Source organism: Salminus brasiliensis, chromosome 14, assembly GCF_030463535.1.
Source record: "Salminus brasiliensis chromosome 14, fSalBra1.hap2, whole genome shotgun sequence".
Taxonomy (NCBI): Eukaryota; Metazoa; Chordata; class Actinopteri; order Characiformes; family Bryconidae; genus Salminus; species Salminus brasiliensis.
Genome location: NC_132891.1, coordinates 14,113,850 through 14,135,068, shown reverse-complemented (window position 1 = coordinate 14,135,068; position 21,219 = coordinate 14,113,850). Strand labels below are relative to the sequence as shown.

General features: G+C 37.1%; 2 protein-coding genes across 2 annotated transcripts in view; one reads left to right on the top strand and one right to left on the bottom strand.

Moving 5' to 3' along the window:
• phactr3a (phosphatase and actin regulator 3a) overlaps nt 1–3,169 on the top strand; it is a 48,744-nt gene extending 45,575 nt beyond the window's left edge. The window contains exons 10-12 of the mRNA XM_072696692.1: nt 344–484; nt 829–905; nt 1,269–3,169. Coding sequence (XP_072552793.1) covers nt 344–484; nt 829–905; nt 1,269–1,284 — 234 coding nt within the window. The 3' untranslated portion in view covers nt 1,285–3,169. The remainder of the gene's footprint in view (nt 1–343; nt 485–828; nt 906–1,268) is intronic.
• A 323-nt stretch (nt 3,170–3,492) lies between these two features.
• On the bottom strand, nt 3,493–19,894 carry sycp2 (synaptonemal complex protein 2). Its single transcript, XM_072697447.1, is given in 40 exon segments — nt 3,493–3,564; nt 3,636–3,692; nt 3,818–3,896; nt 4,067–4,125; nt 4,261–4,360; nt 6,172–6,266; nt 6,870–7,042; nt 7,199–7,226; nt 7,553–7,758; nt 7,823–7,877; nt 7,957–8,208; nt 8,442–8,671; nt 8,779–8,905; nt 9,203–9,260; nt 9,733–9,929; nt 10,033–10,097; nt 10,454–10,616; nt 13,439–13,722; nt 13,884–13,975; nt 14,204–14,255; nt 14,345–14,411; nt 14,493–14,549; nt 14,672–14,826; nt 14,946–15,051; nt 15,273–15,389; nt 15,727–15,801; nt 16,281–16,429; nt 16,632–16,695; nt 16,802–16,906; nt 17,278–17,323; nt 17,413–17,465; nt 17,627–17,769; nt 17,945–17,979; nt 18,071–18,165; nt 18,293–18,378; nt 18,505–18,529; nt 18,724–18,828; nt 18,914–19,042; nt 19,127–19,267; nt 19,871–19,894. Coding segments are annotated over 40 exon segments (4,221 nt in total).
• Between the last annotated feature and the right edge of the window lie 1,325 nt (nt 19,895–21,219).

Here is a 21,219-nt window from a genome sequence, read left to right as displayed (position 1 = left end):
CCAAGCCAAACGCCTTCAGAGGCAGGTCCTGTTATAGAGGACACAAGCAAGCAAAACAAAAGGGCACATAACTGAAGACGCAAGTTAAGGGTCATAACAGTAGAAAATCTGCGGTTCAGCGGTTCATTGAAGATGTTCCGATTAAAGCTTATGCAGACAGTGTGCTGAACGTAATCACATGCGTTTTTTTTGTATAGGAATAACGAGGCCGTATTCCATTAAAACACCTGTGAAGTGGCAGTTAGAAATTGCAGTCAGAAAAGCATGAACTAATCACAGGCTGTTGTGATGTGGAAGACATCCAAGCAAGAGCTTTATATTGTTCCTTTCTTTTGTCTTTTAGCTCAACCAGAGGCCAACGGTTGACGAACTGAGGGACAGAAAGATCCTGATCCGCTTTAGTGACTATGTCGAGGTGGCCAAAGCTCAGGATTATGACAGGAGAGCTGACAAACCTTGGACTAGACTGTCTGCAGCCGACAAGGTATGTGACAGGAAGGCGCTGTCAGCAAGTGCTTAAGAAGGTCTGCAGTCAGGCATCTACAATGCTGTATTTCAAGACGCATCTCTCTGGTCAGACAAGTTGACCTTTCAATGAAAATGCCAGTGTGTTACTGAAGCTGAGGGTGAAGCACAGCTAAAAATCAAACAAGAACATCTTTGGTTGCAGCCAGTAATTTTCTCTCTTTCTGAATTTAAATATTTAAAATCACAAGCATGCAATTATTCAACTGACTTGTTAGATATGTGAATGCACTATTTTTAAGTCTAGCATGTGTGTGAGCCACTTGAGGATGCACTAAACGCTGTTCATTTGTGGTTCTGCAGGCGGCCATCCGGAAAGAGCTGAACGAGTTCAAAAGCACCGAGATGGAGGTGCACGCTTCCAGCAAGCACCTAACGAGGTCAGTGTGCAGAGATCTGTCAGCTGTGTCAAAGCTATTTATAGCTTGGCGAGCATCTACTCAGCTAAAGATAGACAGCCCAGTCCAAAATTACTGGGATTCAAACCACTTGAGATACATATGTGACTAAAAATGACACACTGCTGCCCTTGATTTAACTTGGTTGGATTCTGCAGGCTTGTAATTGTGCTTCCTAATGCTGTCACAAGGATGAGAAGCTTATTTGATTCCTCATGACTACGAACAGAGAATACAGAATATAATAAAGTGCATAAACACTATAATCAAGCTTTGTATAATCAGACAGTTAAAAGCAATTACAAAAGGTATCTTCCCTAATATTCTATATTTCTCCCGATGCAGGTTTCACAGGCCGTAGAAGCAGGTTTTCTTCTGTGAAGAAAAAAAATTAAACTGACATACATGGCGAAATCCTGGAGATGACGTCATCCATAGGATGTCCTTATTCTTCCAGCGTCCTGGTCTTGACCGGGGGGCGGCGGTGTTTTGGTGCGGTTAGTGGCGGAGGCTATAGAGGCACTGCACCCTGAAGAGAGAACAATGGCCGCGGACACCTCCGCTCTGGGGCTGAGGAAGTGGAGCCACGATGGAGTATTTGTGTTTTTTAAGTGACTGCTGAGAGAAGTCTGAGTGAATGTGTCTAATGTGCATGTGAGGAGCTCCACTTTAAATGATGAAAGGAAAAAATAAGTAATTCAAGGGTTGTGAGCCTACTAAGTCGGAGTGCGTTTCATATCAACTGTACAAAATTCAGTCTGAACAGGGTTGTTTGTGTCATCAAAGGGGGGGAAAGAAGGGAAAAAACTTTGTAAGCACCGCTTGTCTGCAGAATACATTATAAATGCTCTTTGTCTTATTTTCAATATTTAGGGTCCCAAAATTGCCCAACTTACTATGGTAAAAGGCCATGTTTTGCTTGGTAGAATAATGACAGTTACCTGCAATTTGTTTCCAATTATTGGTGTCAGAATGGTCTGTCTGATAAAAGACACAATCTCAATATGAGTATAACTAAATAGCTGCTCTAGGCAGATCTATGAGAGCTCTAAGTGGACTAAGAATGAAGAAGTGTGTTACCCTGTATCAGCTTGAAATGAATTTAAACGCAATGTGCCATAGAATACAATTATTGATGTCTACGTAGAAAGTATGTGATTTTGGTTTGGGTGAAAAATGCCCAGACACGGTTTTACATGCCCATTTACTACCTTATGCTTTTGCTATAGAATGAAACAGGCTTTTATGGTGGGCTTATGAATAAGTTGAAAAGCACTGCTCTGACTGGATGATAATGGCAGTGCAACTACTCCATGTAGCAAGGTATAGCTTTGTTTTTAGCACTGTAACAAGATGGCATTTTTGTTACTATTGCTGAGTTTTTTTGTCAGATAGTGCTGCTAACCTGACAGTGCAACAAGATTTAAGCTCCCCTCCTCTGTGGATACTAGCACTGAAAATGCCGTGGTCACAAGGCCTGGTTCATGTGGCAATCCATAACTAGCAGAGCTTCTGGTGATGTGCATGCTGGGAAAAGACTGTCACAGAAAACACACTACAAGAATCAACAACAGCATATTCTCCCAAAGTGCCCGTGTGCATTTGGCGTGCTGCAACTTTAGTGCTCAAAACAGATTCTCTAGTTTCACTTGGTGTATGTACATTTTGAGGGGAAACTGTTATAGAACAGTACTGGTGTTTTGGAATTGGCCTGTTTTACAGTTGTTTTGGTTATGCTGGATATACTTTTGAAGGAGACAATAGTGTTTGAGGTTCACAGCCTGCATTGGCACACAATTAGAGGGTCAATGCCCCACATTTGCCCTCAAGACTGGTTATACTACAAGAAGTAGTGTTGGGTTGTGCATGTTTAGCCGTGGAAAAAAGACAAGCTTTTTTTAACAGTATCCGGCTAACAAGAAATGAGCCTACAATCAGCACCAGTTATTCTGTAATCCCAACCTATTTGATAACTAGTAAATGAATCTCAAACACTGTGCATTAATTTACACAATATTGCCTGCAAACAGCAACCATTCTACCAGCCTGTAGTAATATGGCCTTGGATACTGAATAAAACAAAGAGTTTGATCTGTTATGAAAAAAAGACAAAGAGATTCCAGTTCCTGTGATACATTACTGCTGTGAATATTATGACACTTGTTTTGTCATGTTGAATTACCATTTTTATTTTCTAACAGACCAGTAAACGTATATATATTGGGGCTGAATGTAAGGGGGAGGGGGTTAACATTCATGAATAAATGCATTTTTTTACATTTTATATTTTGGTACAATTGTTTCTTTCTTTAGAAAAATCATTATTCATATTAAAATTCACATGTTAATATGTGCTCAGAGGTAGTTAAAACTAACTGATATTAACTGTGTCAAACAAGACTGGGCTAAAATAAATTCTACAGTAATATTATTTAACCTTTTAAATAGCAGTGTGGTATAAAAGAACCTTGTATTACAGCTCATATTATACAAACACGAGAACAAGCTTTTAAAATTAAAACTACTTGCAAATAATTAGCAGTCCTGTAGGTGCCTTTTTTCCCTGAACTCAAAACATGGGAACACCTGGTAAGAACAAGCTCTGCAGTCCTCTACGCACACTCAGCAGCTCTTCCTCTTGCTGCAAGAAAACCAAAGCATTTTTGACTAAATTTTATATTCAAAACACTCTAAAGCAATCAGTTTACTTACCATCTGTTTGAATAGGCGGTCCTGAACAGACTTCATGTCTTTCTTCATCAGACACATCTGAAATTACAAATAGAATGGCTAACAAAAGGCTTTATTTGTTTAACTATTATTATTTTTTTCTATAGGTAATGCTATGAGGGAGTGACATCTTGGCCGACCTTAGCAAAGCTTTAATCTCCTACCTCTGATAAGAAGATCTGCTCCTCATTGTCCAAACTATGGCACACATTAGACTCAATGGCACTTTGTAGGTTATGTAATCTTAAAAGAAAGAAAGAAAGAAAGAAAGTAATACACCAAAAGGTAAATCTCAAACAGTAAATGATACAATCTGATGACAACCCTCCATGTACTGCAAGTGTCTGTAAATTAATTAAACAAAAAAACAGGAATCATACAAGATCCTGCAATTACAATTAGTAAAGCCTCACCTCTGGGTCCCTCTCTCATGGTATGCATGGAAAGACAAGGCTTGCTTCTTCCAAAAGTTCTGAGAATGATAACAGCAAATATATCAGACATCAGAAGAAACAATATGGGACACCATCAAAAAACTAATTCTACTAATGTATTGATTAGCTTTAATGCAAAACATGTTATTTTTATAAACAGAGTGGAGATGTACAGTCAGTTCCTCCTCCATGTTGTGCAAAGCAGCATCATCTTGCTCCAAGTTCTTAATTTCATCCATCAAGACTCCTTTAACCTTCTCCAGTCTCTGGGACCTACATGAAATAAAAGCAAGAGATTGCACAGAGACTGTGGCTGTGTTTGCAGGGAACAACATATTTGCTATCGGGCACATCACAGACTGACTTTGTGTTGTTCAATCTATATCAAAGATGAGAGGGACAAAGGCCCAGATTCATAAAATGCACTGCTAGATTTAATGTGATTTAATGAAGGCCTTTGCCAGTAACAGAGCCCTTTTAAACAACCGTGTTGTAAACAGTTAAACTGGCTTTTTCCCCCTTTACCTTGAATTTGATTTCTGAAGCTCCATATACTTCTCCAAATACTACTACAACTACTACCACTAATACTACTAAACTAATGATAATAATTACAGTAAAAATATTCAGGTATTTTTTAGATGCATCTGAAATGAAGCTTTATTTTTGACAAATGAAAAACATAAACATGCAGTTCTGTCACTATTCTAGTTGTGGCATACTGTTATCTTAGATTTGGCCATGAAAGTGTAATTGATCTAGTAATAAAGACCAGAATTGCTGTAAAATGGCTCTGAAGCTGCTGTAGAATGACTGCACAAGAGCTGAAACAAGACTATTTTGTTAAGACACACTGTTTTGTTTGATGTGTGAAATTGGATGCCCTGTTCTGACAATGTCCTAAAATGTACTTTACCACCAAGGGCTTGTAGACATGATATCTGCCTGCAGAACAAAAACAGCTGTGTTTCAGTCTTGCTAGGGCTTGCATGAATTCTTTTTCAGATAAATTATTTTTCAGCCTCAATGGGGGCTGTTTTAAAAAAGCACACTATATGGACAAAATTATTGGGACACTTACAGGAGCTTTTATAACATCTCATTCTAAAACCTTTCGCAGTTCTAACAGCTTCCACTCTTCTGGGAAGGTTTTCTACATGACTTTAGTGTCTGTGGGAGGTTTTGCCCATTCATCCAGAATAGCATCTGACCTCACAAATGCTCATGTTGGACAAGATTCTAGTTTATCCCAAAGGTGCTTAATGGAGTTAAGGTCATGGCTCTTTGCAGGCCAGTCAAGTTCCTCCACACCACGTTCACCCAAACATGCCTTCATGGACTTTGCTGGACTGCAAGCACAGTCATGCTGAGAACAGAAAAGGGCCTTCTCAAAACTGTTTACACAAAGTTGGAAGCATACAATTGTCCAAAATGTCATTGCATGCTGAACAATTAATATTTCCCTTCACTGGAACTAAGGGGCCTATAAGCCACCCCCTGAAAAACAACCCTATAGAATTTTCCGTCCTCCACCAAACTATAGTTGTTGTCAGGCATCAATCTTTTAGAATTAGCCAAACCCAGGCTTGTCAAGCAGACTGCCAGATACAGAAGCGTGATTCGTCACTACACAGTAGTTTAGCTAGAGGCGGTGTGCTTTACACCGGCCCATACGACACCTGGCATTATGCTTGGCTTGCATGTAGCTGCTTCCACAATATTAAGTGCACAGTATATTGCTGATTTTAATGCTAGAGGTAGCAGTGCGTTGACGAACCAAATATCTGAATTCAACAATTCACAATTCAAACATTCAGATTTTGTGCTGGGACTACCTGTGATTTTATAATGCTTTTCCTAACTTTCATTTATTTTTTTATACCACATTTATATGTAGTGCAATTGTTGAGTATTTTTCCATCATGTAATCACTGCATTTATGCCAAACAGCACTTCACTTCTTTTTTTAGTATCTTCTCACTTGTAGCTTTGACACTGCATGTTTGTTTGTGACTGAGTGACTCAGCCACAGAGGTTAGGGTTAATATCTTGCCCTTGGTGTAACAGGCGTTTTTCAGTCGAACCTGTATTTATGCACTTGCAAGCTGACGGAAGACACATGATGCTTAAAGGCCTTCAGGGACTGCTTGGTGAAAAGATTCATTCTCCTGGAGCGGTTCTGAGAGACAAGCACACATGCAACACACTATTAGTGTATATTGTAATTATGGGCACTATTAGCTATCAGTCAGACAGCAGCTACTTTCTATGGATGATAATGATCATTATTATGTTTAGATAATGACAGGGATTAAAATGGGCTACATTATAGTGAGTAAATAACAATTAAGAATTTAATATAAGCAAGCTTTAAATTGAACAGTTAAGGAGTTAAGGAGTCTTAAAAATGAGCATAATTGATCATTAATGTTATTCATGACTTGCAAGACTGCAGGACTTGCTCTTACATAACAGTGATAACAAGCTCTTACATGACAAGTGATCAATTTTCAAAATTTCCAATTGGCATTGTTACAAATTATATGTTTAAAACAAGCATGCTCCTTTTTTAACAAGTTCTGACTATAATAGGACTATAGATTATATTACAAGCATATGGGGTCACCGTAGAGGCCAGTATTCTAATATTAGCAAAACTACTATTATTACAATATTATACTATTACTACAATAAAATATTATGAAGTATCCCTAATGGTCTAAAATTATTTTCAGCTATTTTCTCATTGTGATACAATATACATACTTTCGTCTTGCCTTACCTCAAACTTTCTTTTCAGTTCAGTGCTAAACTGGCGGCAGACATAACCCATCTCCTGAGAGGTGCTGATTTCAGACTGTGGCAGATCTATATCTGCCTCCACATTCGTTTCCCAACAGCTTGACACCACATTAGACAACACAGTGGATCGCATCTCCACATCGTCAACTAATAAAATACACAAACACACACCCAATACTCCTCCTTTTTTATTTGTATAATGCAGACTAGTTAATGCTGATTTATGCTGCACCCACACTTCAGCAGTGAAACTACCTGTTGCACTGGGACTTCCATTTTGGAAGACAAGGGAGCTCAGTCTTCGCCTCTTTCCCACCGTCTTCTCCTCCTGTTCTTCCTCAGAGCTGGTCTGATCTACCATGGGATGTGTAAAGACTATCACAGTGAGAACATTCAGAATTCGTATTACCTTGTCACAATATTTGAATAAATGTTTAAACCAGTGGTGCCTTACTCAGACCCTGGAGAACCACTGCTGTCCTGCAGAGAACAAATATTACATCTTCACCAGTAAACTAAGGTGTTCAGAAATACCAGGATCAGAGTTGGGCACCTCTGCACACTCTTATTAAGTACTAAGCATCTAGAAAAATCTTGCATGGTTTAACTGTTTAACTGTAAATATAACACACACACACAGTGTGTCCTCTCTCACCCAACAACCGACCCTGAGTTCACAAAAAAAAATCACTTTTAACCTTTTTTCTTAGTCCATGGTTTGTCATTTGTCTTGAACAGCTTTCTTGGCTTCATATTGAGGGCCAGTTCACTGGGGACAACTTTAGTCTCCTCTTCTCCTTCACTGTCCTCTGTCTCACAGGAATTAGCAGACTTGGATGAACTGTCCTGTTTTTGACAGGTTGTTGGACCTGATGAAACAGTGGGTTAGGCATCAAACTTTGTAAACAGAACATACATTTAAAATGCTATTACCTGACTGAAAGTCTTCCTCAGCATTCTTGCCTTCTTCTGAACATTGAGGCGTTTTCTGTGAAAAACAGTTAATTAATTTATGAGTTTAATCTAACAAACAGACACTGGGAACTACCACAAGGGGGAAACTTTACCTCCAAATTGGTGCAGATCATAGCTATATTGTTCACAGATCTGTGTGAAGACTGACTCAGCGTCACCAAGGAGATTACAGACTCCTTGTCAAAGGATGCCTGCAGGCTTCTGCGACTAACACTGTTCAAAAAAAGCCTCAGATCGTCTTCTAAATCTGGAGAATTGAGCCTTGAAGAATGGGCAAGCGTCTCCCTGCCTGTAGAGGCTATGAGAGGCTGGGCCATAGAGAGCATTGGACTTATCTCAGCATCCTGAAAAAAGGATAGTGGGAGAGAGGAGATTAAAAGGCAGAATAAAAAAATGCAGTTTGCCAATTCACTAACTGTACAATCCTGTATTCTCACAAGCCATAACCACATTTGAAACAACAAAGAGACTGTCTAAATACCAAAGATGCGTAAATCGGAGTAGTAAGATTGATATCAGTACAAGACAGCTAATTTCACTATCAGTTTCTGATAAGATTAAAAAACTTCTTTCTTACCAGACACAACTCTGTAGCACTGTGCTTCCTCGAAATGGGGGTAATAGGAGGGGGGAGGGGAAGTTTGACACTGTTTTGTCTTTCTGATGTCTTGTAGAAAGATGAAGCCTGGATCCCTTTGAGATGGTCAGGCAGCTCCAAGGGTGGGGAGGTAGCACCAACAGGAGAGACTAGTGGATGCCGGAGGGGTGTAATAGGAGATCTGCTTAAGGATGTACTCTTCTCTGCAGCTGAAAGGGAAAGACAGATATATCAGTGCATTAAATACAAAGTTTATAAGAATGTAATATAAGGACTTAATATAGCTAGATGCGTTTCATAACAGACAATTTCTTACATCTCATCTTCTCGATGGAGAAAGGGGAAGGGCAAAAAGAAGCGAGTTTGGCAGTCCAGCATTCTCTTGCTTTTTTTGCTGATTCTTGATCAGCTGGAACCTTCTTGTTTTTTGACAGTTTAGGATCCTGTAATTTAACAACCTCTTTTTTATGTATTAACATTTTATCTGTGCCCATCTGTGTTGTGGTTTCTCCTGGTTGCTTATTATCTTTCTCCCGTCGTTCAATCACAGCAATATAAGGTGTTTGATCTGTCTTTGCTTTTTCCCTTATGACCTCCGCTTGTGCTTTTTTCGGAAGGTTCTCTGGCTGTCTAACAACTAACTTCTGTTCAGTGAAAATTGAGAACATTTTTTAAATGAAAGACACAGAAATCCTTAAATTCTGTAATATTCATATGTTGGTATTAAGTAAATACCCTACCTTTGACATAGGACACAGGGGTGTGAGAGGAGATATATGCAAGGCTGCACCCTTTCCTCTAACTAAGGGCAGACACATACATACACAAACACACACACATATGTATATAACAATAACAATGTTTCTATGGAGATTCTTTTACAGTTTTACAGTTTTACAGTCTTACATCTCATTTTGTTAGTGGAAAGATGCAAAGAAGTCATTTTGGAGGATCCAGATTCTCCTTGTCCCTTGGTGGATTCCATGGCATCAGGTATCTTCTTCTTCGTCTTAAACTGGTCAGGACTTTCAGTTTTCTCTTTCATAACATTATGACTAGCCTTTGACTTTGCTTCAGTGTCTTTCACAATTAGTTCAAGAGCTGCTTTAGATGAAGTCTTATCTTTTCTTGCTGCTGGTTTTCTTGTCTGAACTGCATCTCTATTCTGAGGCTTTTCTGTGTGTTTAATGATCTGCTTCTGTTTAACGTAAAAAAAACTGAACATTTAGCCATAGATATGCCAAATATTACAAACATACAATTACATTACTGTCTATTAATAGAAAAACAAAAGAACCCTGCCTTGGCTGGTGGTGGTTTATCAGCCTCTGACTCACTTCCAGAGCCTGATGGCTCTCTGTAGGATTTGGTCTGAGCTGCAGTTCTTTGGGGTCTGCCTGTGGGTCTGCCCCTGACAACATTCAGGCTTTTCTTATCCTTCTGCTCCAACACCTTCTTCTGTCTCTTCTGACAGTGAAACAATCACAGCAGTGAAGCAAAAACAAAATTCATAATTCATAGTACATAAATGAAACGGATCATTTCTTGTTCAGCAGTGTCCAGGCCTCACCTGCTTTGGTTTCAGCAACTTTTTTACAACTTTTGGTGAAGGCAGAGGTATGTTTGGAGTCTCAACTAGAAAACAAAAGGAAAATTAAATATACAGCAAATATACTATATATATATACATATATATATATATATATACATATATATATATATATATATATATATATATATATATATATATATATATATATATATATATATATATATATGAACAACATGTAATACAAAACAAAGTGAACAAGAACATTAATCTAAGTTACCAACGATGTTTAAGCAGGTAAAGTATTAGAGTGTTTTAGTAAAACACTACTTCAGTGATCTCAACTGGACATTTTTTTTTTTTTTTACAGTATCAAACACCAATGCTTTTGGCAAAAAATGTCCTATTGTACAGACAACAAGCGAAAAATGTAAAAAAATACTTGTGGTGTCAGCAGGAAGAAGAGCTGGCTTAACTGGCTGCCTGGTGTAGTCTGCTACTTTAGGCTTGGGCCTTCTGTTTTCTGATTTCAGCCAGCTAACCTCTGTCATACTGTCTACATCAGTGTCACTAAAGAGGTGCTTCTTCACATTATGACCACCAGACTGAACACATGCAAATACAAAAAACAAATACAAATGTCAAATATTTGAACCAGTAACATTGCCTTTGCTAGTTGTCAAACATTCAAAATGTACATCAAATACATGTGTGCATATCTGACATCATTTATATTGAAAAATTGAGAATTGTGTGGTATAGCAACAAAATAACCACAAAAGAAACAAGAACAACAAGTTAGAAATGTATTCTATTAAGAATAAGAGAGGAGAAAATCAGAAAGCTCACTAAATAGATCATGGGCCCTATCTTACACCCTCAGCTAGGCACGTTGCGATGTTCATTGGTATCTTACACTCTCGTCTATTTTTACACCTTCCGCCTGTGTTGTTTAAATAGCAATGGTGCTTGTGAATACATCTACACCGATGGCCATGGTGGTCTCGAAATGAGGTGTGTTCAGGAAATTTTAACTTGGCAATGGAAAACACAGGTTCTCCACTGACTGAAAACAACCTAGGCAGACATCAGCAGTCAGACGTTCATTGCTCTTTTGGCAGTGAATTGTCAACACAGGAAGTGCACAAACCCAGAGCTCAAACGTTTTTAACAATAAACAGAATACAAAATAAAATAACCGTAAAATAATCCGCCAAAGTCAGACTACAACTGGCTCTTAAAGGGAATGGCAAGTGACCCGTTGACGTTACGCCCAAAACACACCCATTAATAATTAAGGGACTAAGTACACTAAGTACATGAAAAAAATGACTCAGTATAAGAAAAACAAGAGCTATAACATCAGGGCACAGTTAACTTTACCATTAATGGTGAAAATGAAAAAGCTTTTACTTGCTTGAATCAGTTATTAACAAAAAAGGGGTTAAGAAGTAGGATAGACTGGATAAAAATTAATGGATGGAAAAAACTTTGAAAGATCTTCAAAAGTAATGCTGTGTCTTTACAAACAAAGGTCAGACATATCCAGGTCTTATAGTGATTCTTTACAGATGTGAAAGCTGGATGATAAAAATGAGGACAGGAAAAACATGAAATATATTGCAAAGCACTAAACAAAGCAAAGAAAACAAACAAATGGATCCTTAATCAAATTTGCCAGATAGTCCAGATAACAAAACTAAAGCTCTTTTTTTGTGGACATGTTATAAGAAAAAACAATTTATTGTAAAACAGAATGTGCCTGGAAATGTTTAAGGCAAAAAGAAACAGAAATGCCAGCAACAAGCAGAGTGGAATCATGAAGAAGTAATTAAAAAAAAACTAAAGACCAGAACAGAAGACAGAATATAAGTCATTTGGTTGCTGGGACTCAGAGTCAGCCTGATGACATTTAATAATGATATATTTGTATTATTAGTTTATAAATACAAAACTTACCTTTGCAGAAGGGCACTTTTTAGCAGAGCTGGATAGAGCTAGGGAATTGCTGAGCACACTAAAGACAAATAATGAAATCATTTGTGCTCAATAAACTAAAACTGTGTATATGTAATTAAACATTTGCTTTATCCTAGAAATCTTACTTAAAATAAAACGCCTTTTATTTGAGTTATTTGAATCAGTACCTATGTGTTTACACTTCCACCAAAGGTTTAATACACTAATGCATTAGACAAGCATAATGCAATTCCAGTTTAGGGGTGCTTGTGTCCAGCAGAGTTTGGGGATTTCCTTGCTTAGACACACTTAATAAATGAATGTATAGGTTGAATTAGGTGCATTTGATCAAGGAAATCACCAACATGTGACACCAGCACTTCACAACTGGAACTTAATACCGCTAAACACTGGTATGGTTAAATAAATGATATTACCTGCTTTCCATTCCAGATATCTCAGAGGACTTCCTACATTTCTTCTGGAAATATAAAATCAGAACAAGCACAGTAGAAAAATGAGCAGTATAAAATCCATGTAAGAAACCAATATACTTACCTCACTAAGCTCTGGTACATCCAGGTGGAATTCAAAAACATCCCTGTTGAGATCAAGCAAATAGCTGTACACAAATGTAACAGAATAAATACTATAAGGATCTGATTGTTCTGATGTTTTATAAATACTGGATCAAATGTGTTAAAATTTTGTACTTATGCTGATTTGATGGATTCTTCGACTGATTGTGTAAATTCAGAAAATCGCAGGTATCAGCAGATGGTTTCTTTGCCTAAAAAAATATCAAATGAACAAATTCACATTGACACAAAGTATGAAAAAATGGACAGAAAATAAAATCAGTAAGATCAAGTAATACAACTTTGAGAGAATGCATCACTTACAGTTAAAGTTGGATACCAACTCTTGTTGAAAAGATACCTTTAAAAAATAAAAAGAAACAACTCAAATAAAGAATCAAATAATAAAACTGGCCTAGGAGAAACACATGCTCATGTATGTTCATGTTACCTGTTAGCTGATGCAATGTTAAACTGACTGGTCATCTCCGATGCTGCTCTAATACAAGCAGTGTTTTTGTAATGGCTGGATATTTGCTTCACCATACTGTCTGCAGCTTTTTCTGTCTTTTAGCGAGAGCAAAGAACATTTTTATAAAGGTCTCTATAAGTGGGCACTATTAGCAATCAAGCAGCTTTCAGTTCTTTGCATCAGTGACACTGTGTCATTGTTTGTGTAACCCTGCTATTATCAGAGTCTCTGAATGAGAAAGCACAGATAATCATGCTATCTTGTGTTATTTCTACATGTTTTGTAATTTTGTTTAATAATGACTCTGGGACCAAGGTTTCTAACCTATTTTATTTTAGGTAAGGCTGACTTTTTTGACTATTTTAAAACCATGTGATTAACCTCAAATACAAAAAATCCTTTGCCTTGATGGCCTTACCATATCTCCTTTCGTGTTGCCCTTAACTCGCTTAGTCTGAGCTGGTTTTGCTGGCGTGGGATTCTGAGACCCCTCCACAGATGCAGGCCCTTTTTCTGCACCTCTAGGCTCTGTTGTCTGTTGCCTCACTGAAGAGTTTCCCTTTTGAACCAGAGCACAGGTTTCCCCCTGCTGCTCCTGCTCTCTCAGCACCTGCTCCAGTTTTTTGGTTAGTTGAGAATGGAGCTGCGTGTGGGATAGGACCCCAGAGCCACACTGGGCTGAGGGTGGTTGCTGTGGACGTTTTGAGCAAACAGGTGTTGAAGCGACGAGCCCTGGGTAGGACAAAGGTGAATTATATAGAGATGTGCTGAAAACATACATTATATGGCTCAAAAACACATGCCTAAAGCATAAGCCACTAGAATGCAACTGACACAATTTGCAATAAATTTAAATCAGACATGAGACTCACCTGACTGCGATAATTGCTTTTGCCAGGGCAAAAGTGATCCAGACACAGAAATTCTCTTGTTTTTTTCAAAATGGCTTGGTAATCTGATAACAGAGTAAAACACATACATTTCATATTCTTACACACTGAGCGACTTTTTTATAACTGAAAAGCATGCAGATTATTAAAACACTAGGACAATTCATGACAGGAGCAGTAAAATATGCTAATGTGAAAGTTATATTTTAAAAGGTGATGTTCTTTCCACAAAGCTGTTTGTATTTTTGTACAAATCTAATGATAAACAAATTATGTTCGCATGTCACACTCACATAGAGGTTTCTTTTCTTGTAGTAGGCTGGGAGTCTGGAACCATACTATTGTCTTTTAAAGGACAAAGAAAATTTGTTCATTTTCAGCATGTTGTTAAATATGACCTGATTTTTACTATTTAATAGAAAATGTGGCTATACCTAAAGACTGTTCTTCAAGCTCTTGATCAGCCTGCACCATCTCCAATGCTTTGACTACTGGAATGTGCTACAGATACAGAACAGTATGTTAATTTAAGTCCTTCAAATTATTTTGGCAGATGTTTATGAAATAGTAAAAGTAACTTACTCTGCGATATCTCTTTGCTTTCTGATGACCTTTCCTGTCCTGTGGTACATTTTCTCTCTGCAGAGGTGGACACACAAACATATACTTTTCACATACACATACAATATTCTACTGCAAAACTAATCAATATCATATTAGTTTGGCCCATGGAGAGGCAGCACATTAAAAAGGCAACAAACCTGTTTCTTAAGGTTTTTGTTATGCTCACTAACTGAAGGCACACTGTGGGACTGTCTAGCCAACATGAGTTCTCTAAGGTCATTATCTTTTTTTTTCTCTGAGGATGCCACCATCTCTAGAGCTGGTTTCACCTTTGCCTTCCCAACTGGAGTAGCTGTTGAAAAATAAATGAAAATACTCCTCATGTTCCTATACGAAGTACTACAAAAGCTCAAGTAAGGGTTGAAACAGAATGTTTAATCAGACACACCAAAACAAAATGAGTAGACCTACTAGCAGACATCACACAGCTGGAAGGGGTTCTACCCAGCTTTCGCCCTACACTGCCGGAGACATACATGCACGTCTCAGAAGTCTTGCTCCTCTGTGGAGTTACTGTCTGGGAAAGATACAGAATGTGAAACAGGACCAATATTATCTACAACATTATGAGAGTGTTATGATAAATTTAAGAACGCAAATACACTATAACAATACAAAGGAAGTTAATAATATAAAACTATATGACTGCATATCACTATGTCATATCAGTGCATATACAGCAAGTGTTACTAATAATTACAAATTAATTAGAACTAAAGTAATTACAACTATTCTTACTTGTTGGTTGTGACATTGGGCATCTTTCTCAAGATATGCAAAAGACTGAAAGGGTGTGCTGTTCTTCAGTGATCTAGACACAGGCTCAGAGGACACCTGGCTCTCAGGAAAAAGAACCTGCTCACAAGACACCAACCCAATTTTTCATACACCTTAACTCTGATGTAATACAAATGAGATCATATTTGGACAGACATATTATCTGATGACACATGTTTACTATTGTGTAGTGGTGTCTTGAGGCCTGATACTGGCATAAAATGTCTTTTAATGGTATTTGTATTAGGGATATGGATAATACTGTATAAATCTCTTTGCATCAAAAAACAAAGCTAAACTAAACAAGAATAAGCAAATGGATACCAGGTCCAGTGGGAATAAATGGAATATTCTAAAACCATCTCCACCTCTAATTAGTACACCCTAACTTACACAAGTCAGACTTGCTGCTTACCTGTGAACCTCCTTCATCAAGAATGATTTGAACAGTGGTTTTTACCACAGATGTGGTAGTTTTCCCAATGAATTTCTAAAATGTTGCAAGAAAAAGATTATTTTTCATATTCTGTTAAATGCAATTTTACAGTGATACTCCAATTCCATTTAAAACAGTACCAGCAATTCAGTTACATTTAAATTACAATATATTCATAAATAATATAATAATTTAGCTTTGTATTCGACTCCCTTCATTTTTGACAAGTGCCGGGAGGATGAAGGCTAGCATGTGCTTCCTTCGAGGCACATGAAGCATCACTACATTTTCAAACTCCCGCTAAAGTAAAATCATTGAACAGTTCAACACTCTTGGAGAAAAGCGCTAACTGCCAAATGACCCACACTGACTAGCATCAAGCTAAGTGGTTGGGGTTAAACTCTTTACATATACTCACCACTATGGTTTAGCCAAAAGGCACTTTGTGTATTTTAATTAATCATTATTTGACACTGTATCTCATCCCATCAAAGCTTTGGACTATGGCAAACACCAGGTTTGTCCCAACTTACTTTATTCTTGGTCTCGCCATAGACTCTCTTGGTAGCGCTGAGGATGTCTAAAGAGGAGCTGAAGTGGATGACGAGTCTAGAGCCCTCAATATTACTCACACACACTGGCTCAGTCAGAACCAGCTGCAGCACCTTTACATCCTTCTCGTCTAGGTAGGTGCACACAAGAACAGAATACTTAAGCATTCACTTCCTGCAATAGCATATTGATTAAGCACTTTAAGTGCAATTAATGTGGTTTAACAAAGTATTTAGGAAAGAAGCCAATAAATGTTCTACTGAGTTTTATTTAATATTCTATTAATATCTGATCCCCAAATGTGAGATCGATTGATGTTATTATATGATTACCTTCCACTGTGTAACTAATGATCTCATTTTCTCCTATGCACAGAGTGTCCCACTGACCCTCATGCTAAGAAATGAAAGATGAGAAAAAAATTAACCGTGCCATTAAACTCAAAAGCTCACAGTGAATGGTTTGGGTGTAGAAATTCACAATTAAGTTTATTAACAAGCACCTGAGGCTGATCGTCAGCTAGAGAGAAATAGAAGGAAATACTTTGGCTTCCAACGTTGAAATCAATCCAGAATTCTTTTAAGTTTTCATCCACTGGCATTAGAAGCTGTAAGCATAATCACCATTACTTTTACAAGAATTTAATCAAACATAACCCTCATTATGTAGTATTTAATACTAAATTCTAGGTTTCTCCGAAGATTTTTTAATCACAGCCAATTTTGTCAAAAAATTACAATTCAAAAGTTTAGAATCGCCATTTAGTCATTTAATAATAATACTCTCTACATATTTGGCCATTTGAGATTTGATCACCAGTTTCTTATTGCCCTACTTTTTAATTCTGTAGATCCACGGGATTAACATTTTAGAACAAATCATTTTGTATTATTTGTACTAATCCTAAAGGTTCCAACTTTTTGAACAAGAGTGTCTGTGAATGTTATGGATTGACTGTGGATTTTTCAGAAGACTAACCTCATGCTTGTCCAAAAACACTTCCAGGCAAGGGTAAGAGTATACACTGTAAGAAGTTAGAATATTAATAACACCATTAAGCAAACAACATAGAAGAGAAAACATAAACTGTTATGTAATTTATAATTAATGTACCTTCGTTCTTCGCCTTGCATTCCGTTTATTAGATTTAAAAATTTACGACAATCCTGCATTCAACATTCACAAAGGCATCAGTTAGTGAAATTATTTTGTAATAAAATGTATGTGATTTGTTATGTTTACATTAATTGAGGGTTATATATTTAAGGACTGCTAGATTAATTCATTAAATCTGATTGTAGCAATAGTCTTTGACGTAATGGCTCACAGTCTCAAATTCTGAATCCTGGATGATTTTGAATGCAGACGCAACAAACTCCATGGTGAACCAACGGTCAGCCAGCTCCCTCCGCTGGGCACGTGAAGTCATTCTACACAGAGCCTCCATCAAGGCCACCTGGAGATCATAGTCTACAGAGCACCAAGCAAGCACATTAAAATACCCAAAAGCCAGCCACATATTTAATTAAAATTGCCTCTCAAGGAATATGGTAATGTGGTCCCTGTGTTTTAAAGAAATAGTCATATTTGTTCAAATTCTTTAGATTTGTGAATTATAATGACCTAGAAACTCGTTTTCACTTACCGCCTCCTTTGAGAATTCGACTAGCCAAATCATCCCTGCAGAGAAAGAGAGGCAAACATATTTTTAAATATAACACTACGTGTAAAATCTTAGGAACATCATGTATTTAAAAAAAGACATATGTACATCACAGTTGAGATCTCCTGTGATGACAAGATCTTCTTTTCTTTCTTCAGTTCTACTGGGATCTTCCCCAGTATTACATTCAGTTTCCTTACTGCCTGTAATGGAGAAAAAAATCAGTCAGTCATTCTTAGAAAAACAAGGCAACTAGATAATGTGAAAGATCTAGCTGACACTAAAAGTTGTTAAGATCATTGTAAACAGAACATTTCATTAAGGACTAACCTCTTTTTGGATTACAATGTTAACTTGAACATCAGAGGCCAGCTTGCCGATGTGATGGAGAAAGGATTCTGTTACCTGGTATGTACCTGCCAATTTTTTGGTATTTTCAATATCAATATTATTTTTTGGTATTTTTAAGAATTTTCAATATTAATTGTGTGTATATTGCTTTTTACTATACATGGTGTGGGTTTTTTAAATTACACACTTACCCTGTTTGCAACTTTCATGAACAACCTAATAAGGTATTACATTCAAAGCAAGTGAGAAAGATATTAGTATATTTGTACCATCTGGACACAAACTTTGATTGATCTCACATGTACAAATCTTACAGCAAGACTTCAATGCATTCATTCTGAAAACATCTATCCTTACTCCACAGAGAATTATAAATGCTCTGAAGCACATATGGATCTGGAATTACTCACCATCAGTGTATCAAAGAAATCTTCTGCTAGGTTTATCATCATCTCGATCCTCACTGGGCCTGCTTCAATCCAGAACTTTCTGACCTTTTCAAACCACTGCACCATGTACACATACATACAACATCACTTACATTCAAAACCATCAGAAGTAGAGACACAGCAGTAACAAAAAAACGACATTTGTACTTATCTTTCTGACAAGTCCTTGTGACACCATCTCAGATATACCTTCACCCCCTGGAAAGACCAGCATATCCCCCAGCTTGTGAATGACGGTAAATACCACAGAAGCATTCTTCACATTCCCGTTGTCTAGTTCCTATATAAAGCATTATTTCAAAATCAGCCGATGTACAAATTTCATCAATAACTAATATGTCAAAAAAACTCAACAAATACCAACCCTTTTGATCAGTTTATCCAGTTTGGAAACAAACTGCTTGGAGCATTTTGAAGCTTTCCTCTCTCTAGTCTCATCTAGTATGATCTCATCCAATGCCTGGAAGTTACCATGCTTCAGTGCCTCGTCAACTAGTCTCTCCACCTGAGTGCATAGTTGCATACATGGGAATGTTTCATTTGGGTCCCTAAAGTCTGTTAGTCCCATCTGATTGGCATGTCAGGGATGTCTTGAACAACAAGCAGTGTGTTGTGTTGCTGAGTTGTTAGGATAACCGTACACAGTATACAATATGGTGATGTTTTAAAACAACACATTTTACAATACTGCAAAAATAAATAATGAAAAATGTGCTGTCAATTTGTCAATGTAAATATAGTATGATACTGTTTGCAGCATACACGCATGCACACTAAGAGCACAAAATTTATCACACATTTATCAGATTTGATACAATTTTGAATTCTGAGGTCAAGATTTAAGTACATTTTTTTTAAACCAAGCGGAATATTAGCGAGACAGGTATAAAATTCCTTTATTAATGTTTCAAATATTTAATTTAGCCAAGGAAATAATTTTTGGATGACATTAGCTTATCAAGTAAACATGATAAAACATCAATAAAACATGAATATTGTAATACACCATTGAGAATAACTGAGGATAAAACAGCACACACATAGGTTTTAATGCATTTTGTCAGAATTCTTTGTAAGTGACCAAATATATATACTTATTTATTCTCACCTCTCCATCTGGATCAGGTGCCATGACTCCAGCAGATCTGACCTATAGGAAGTACCACTTCTTACATTATTCCTTGCAAGGCATATTTTTATACTCAAGATACAAATTCAAAGAATACATAGTTTTGAACATATAAATATAACTAGACTCTATATGTATGTTTTAGTCATGAATCTGAAAACAGAACAAAAAAAAACTGAAAAAAACTACTGTAACAATGATGAACAACTAGTGAAATACTTGTAGAATATTATACTTACATAATCATAATATGGCAATATGATTTTAAAAAATATTATTTATTCACCTTTTTATTAAAAGATTAACAAATCCTTAGCAATATAGTGTGATATTAATGTGACATGAAGGAACTGGTTTCACCACACATCATTTCTTAATAAAGCCAGCTCCTTGTCTCTTTAACTGAAGCTATCTAGCTAGCTAACTAACTAAGGAAAGTCTGTGGGTGAAATTCTAGATGTTGCAGTCACACCACAGGTCAATCGAAAGTCAGACAAATCAAATCAAATACACCACGATACATAAACTTTTTGTGCTGCTCCATACAAAAGAGGAAAACAATCACACTTCTCATTTTTCTTAACATATCTAGCTAGCTAATATTACCAGAGGCAGATCACATCTACCCAATTACATGTATTTCACTCCAATCCAGGATACACAGAGGACATTATTAATGTCCTGTTGGATCACTGACTTTAGATGAAAGCTGGTGAAAACTCCTGTATTTAAGATCATTTTTTTCAATAAGGGTTTTTTCAAAGGGGGCTGCCTGTGAGTCCCACTAGAAAGTAAGAGAACATATTTTATACTTTATATGACTTAGCTAGCTATGATACTTATAAATCTGTATGAGTATTTTTGTAACAAACTATAGTGCTTAATTTTAGCTACAATTTAAAGCTAGTGCTACTTGCTTTCGTTATTTGTATATTGTTTATAGATGAGACCTTCAGCTCACCACAAGCATTGCTCCCCCTCAAGCACCACTGCTCTAGACTCATGGTACTGACCAATGAAGTAGCTACCACTGGCAATTCTGTCGTTTGGACGTTAGCCAAGAAACGGTAACGTTACCGTTAATTTACCTAGCTAGCTACGTTCGCCAGGGATTCATCACCTGTTTAGTTAGCGCTAGGCTATATCTAGCTAACAGTTAGCACTAGCAGCTATTTATCTATCTATCTAGTTAGCTAAAGTTAGCTGGTAGCTAAGTTAATGGTAAATAATACTGGCTATATTCAGGGATTATTGTTGGCTAGCGCTAGCTTCTTCTTTTTTTTGATAAACAGCTAGCGATAGCTAAATCTAACGACATTTTACCTCAG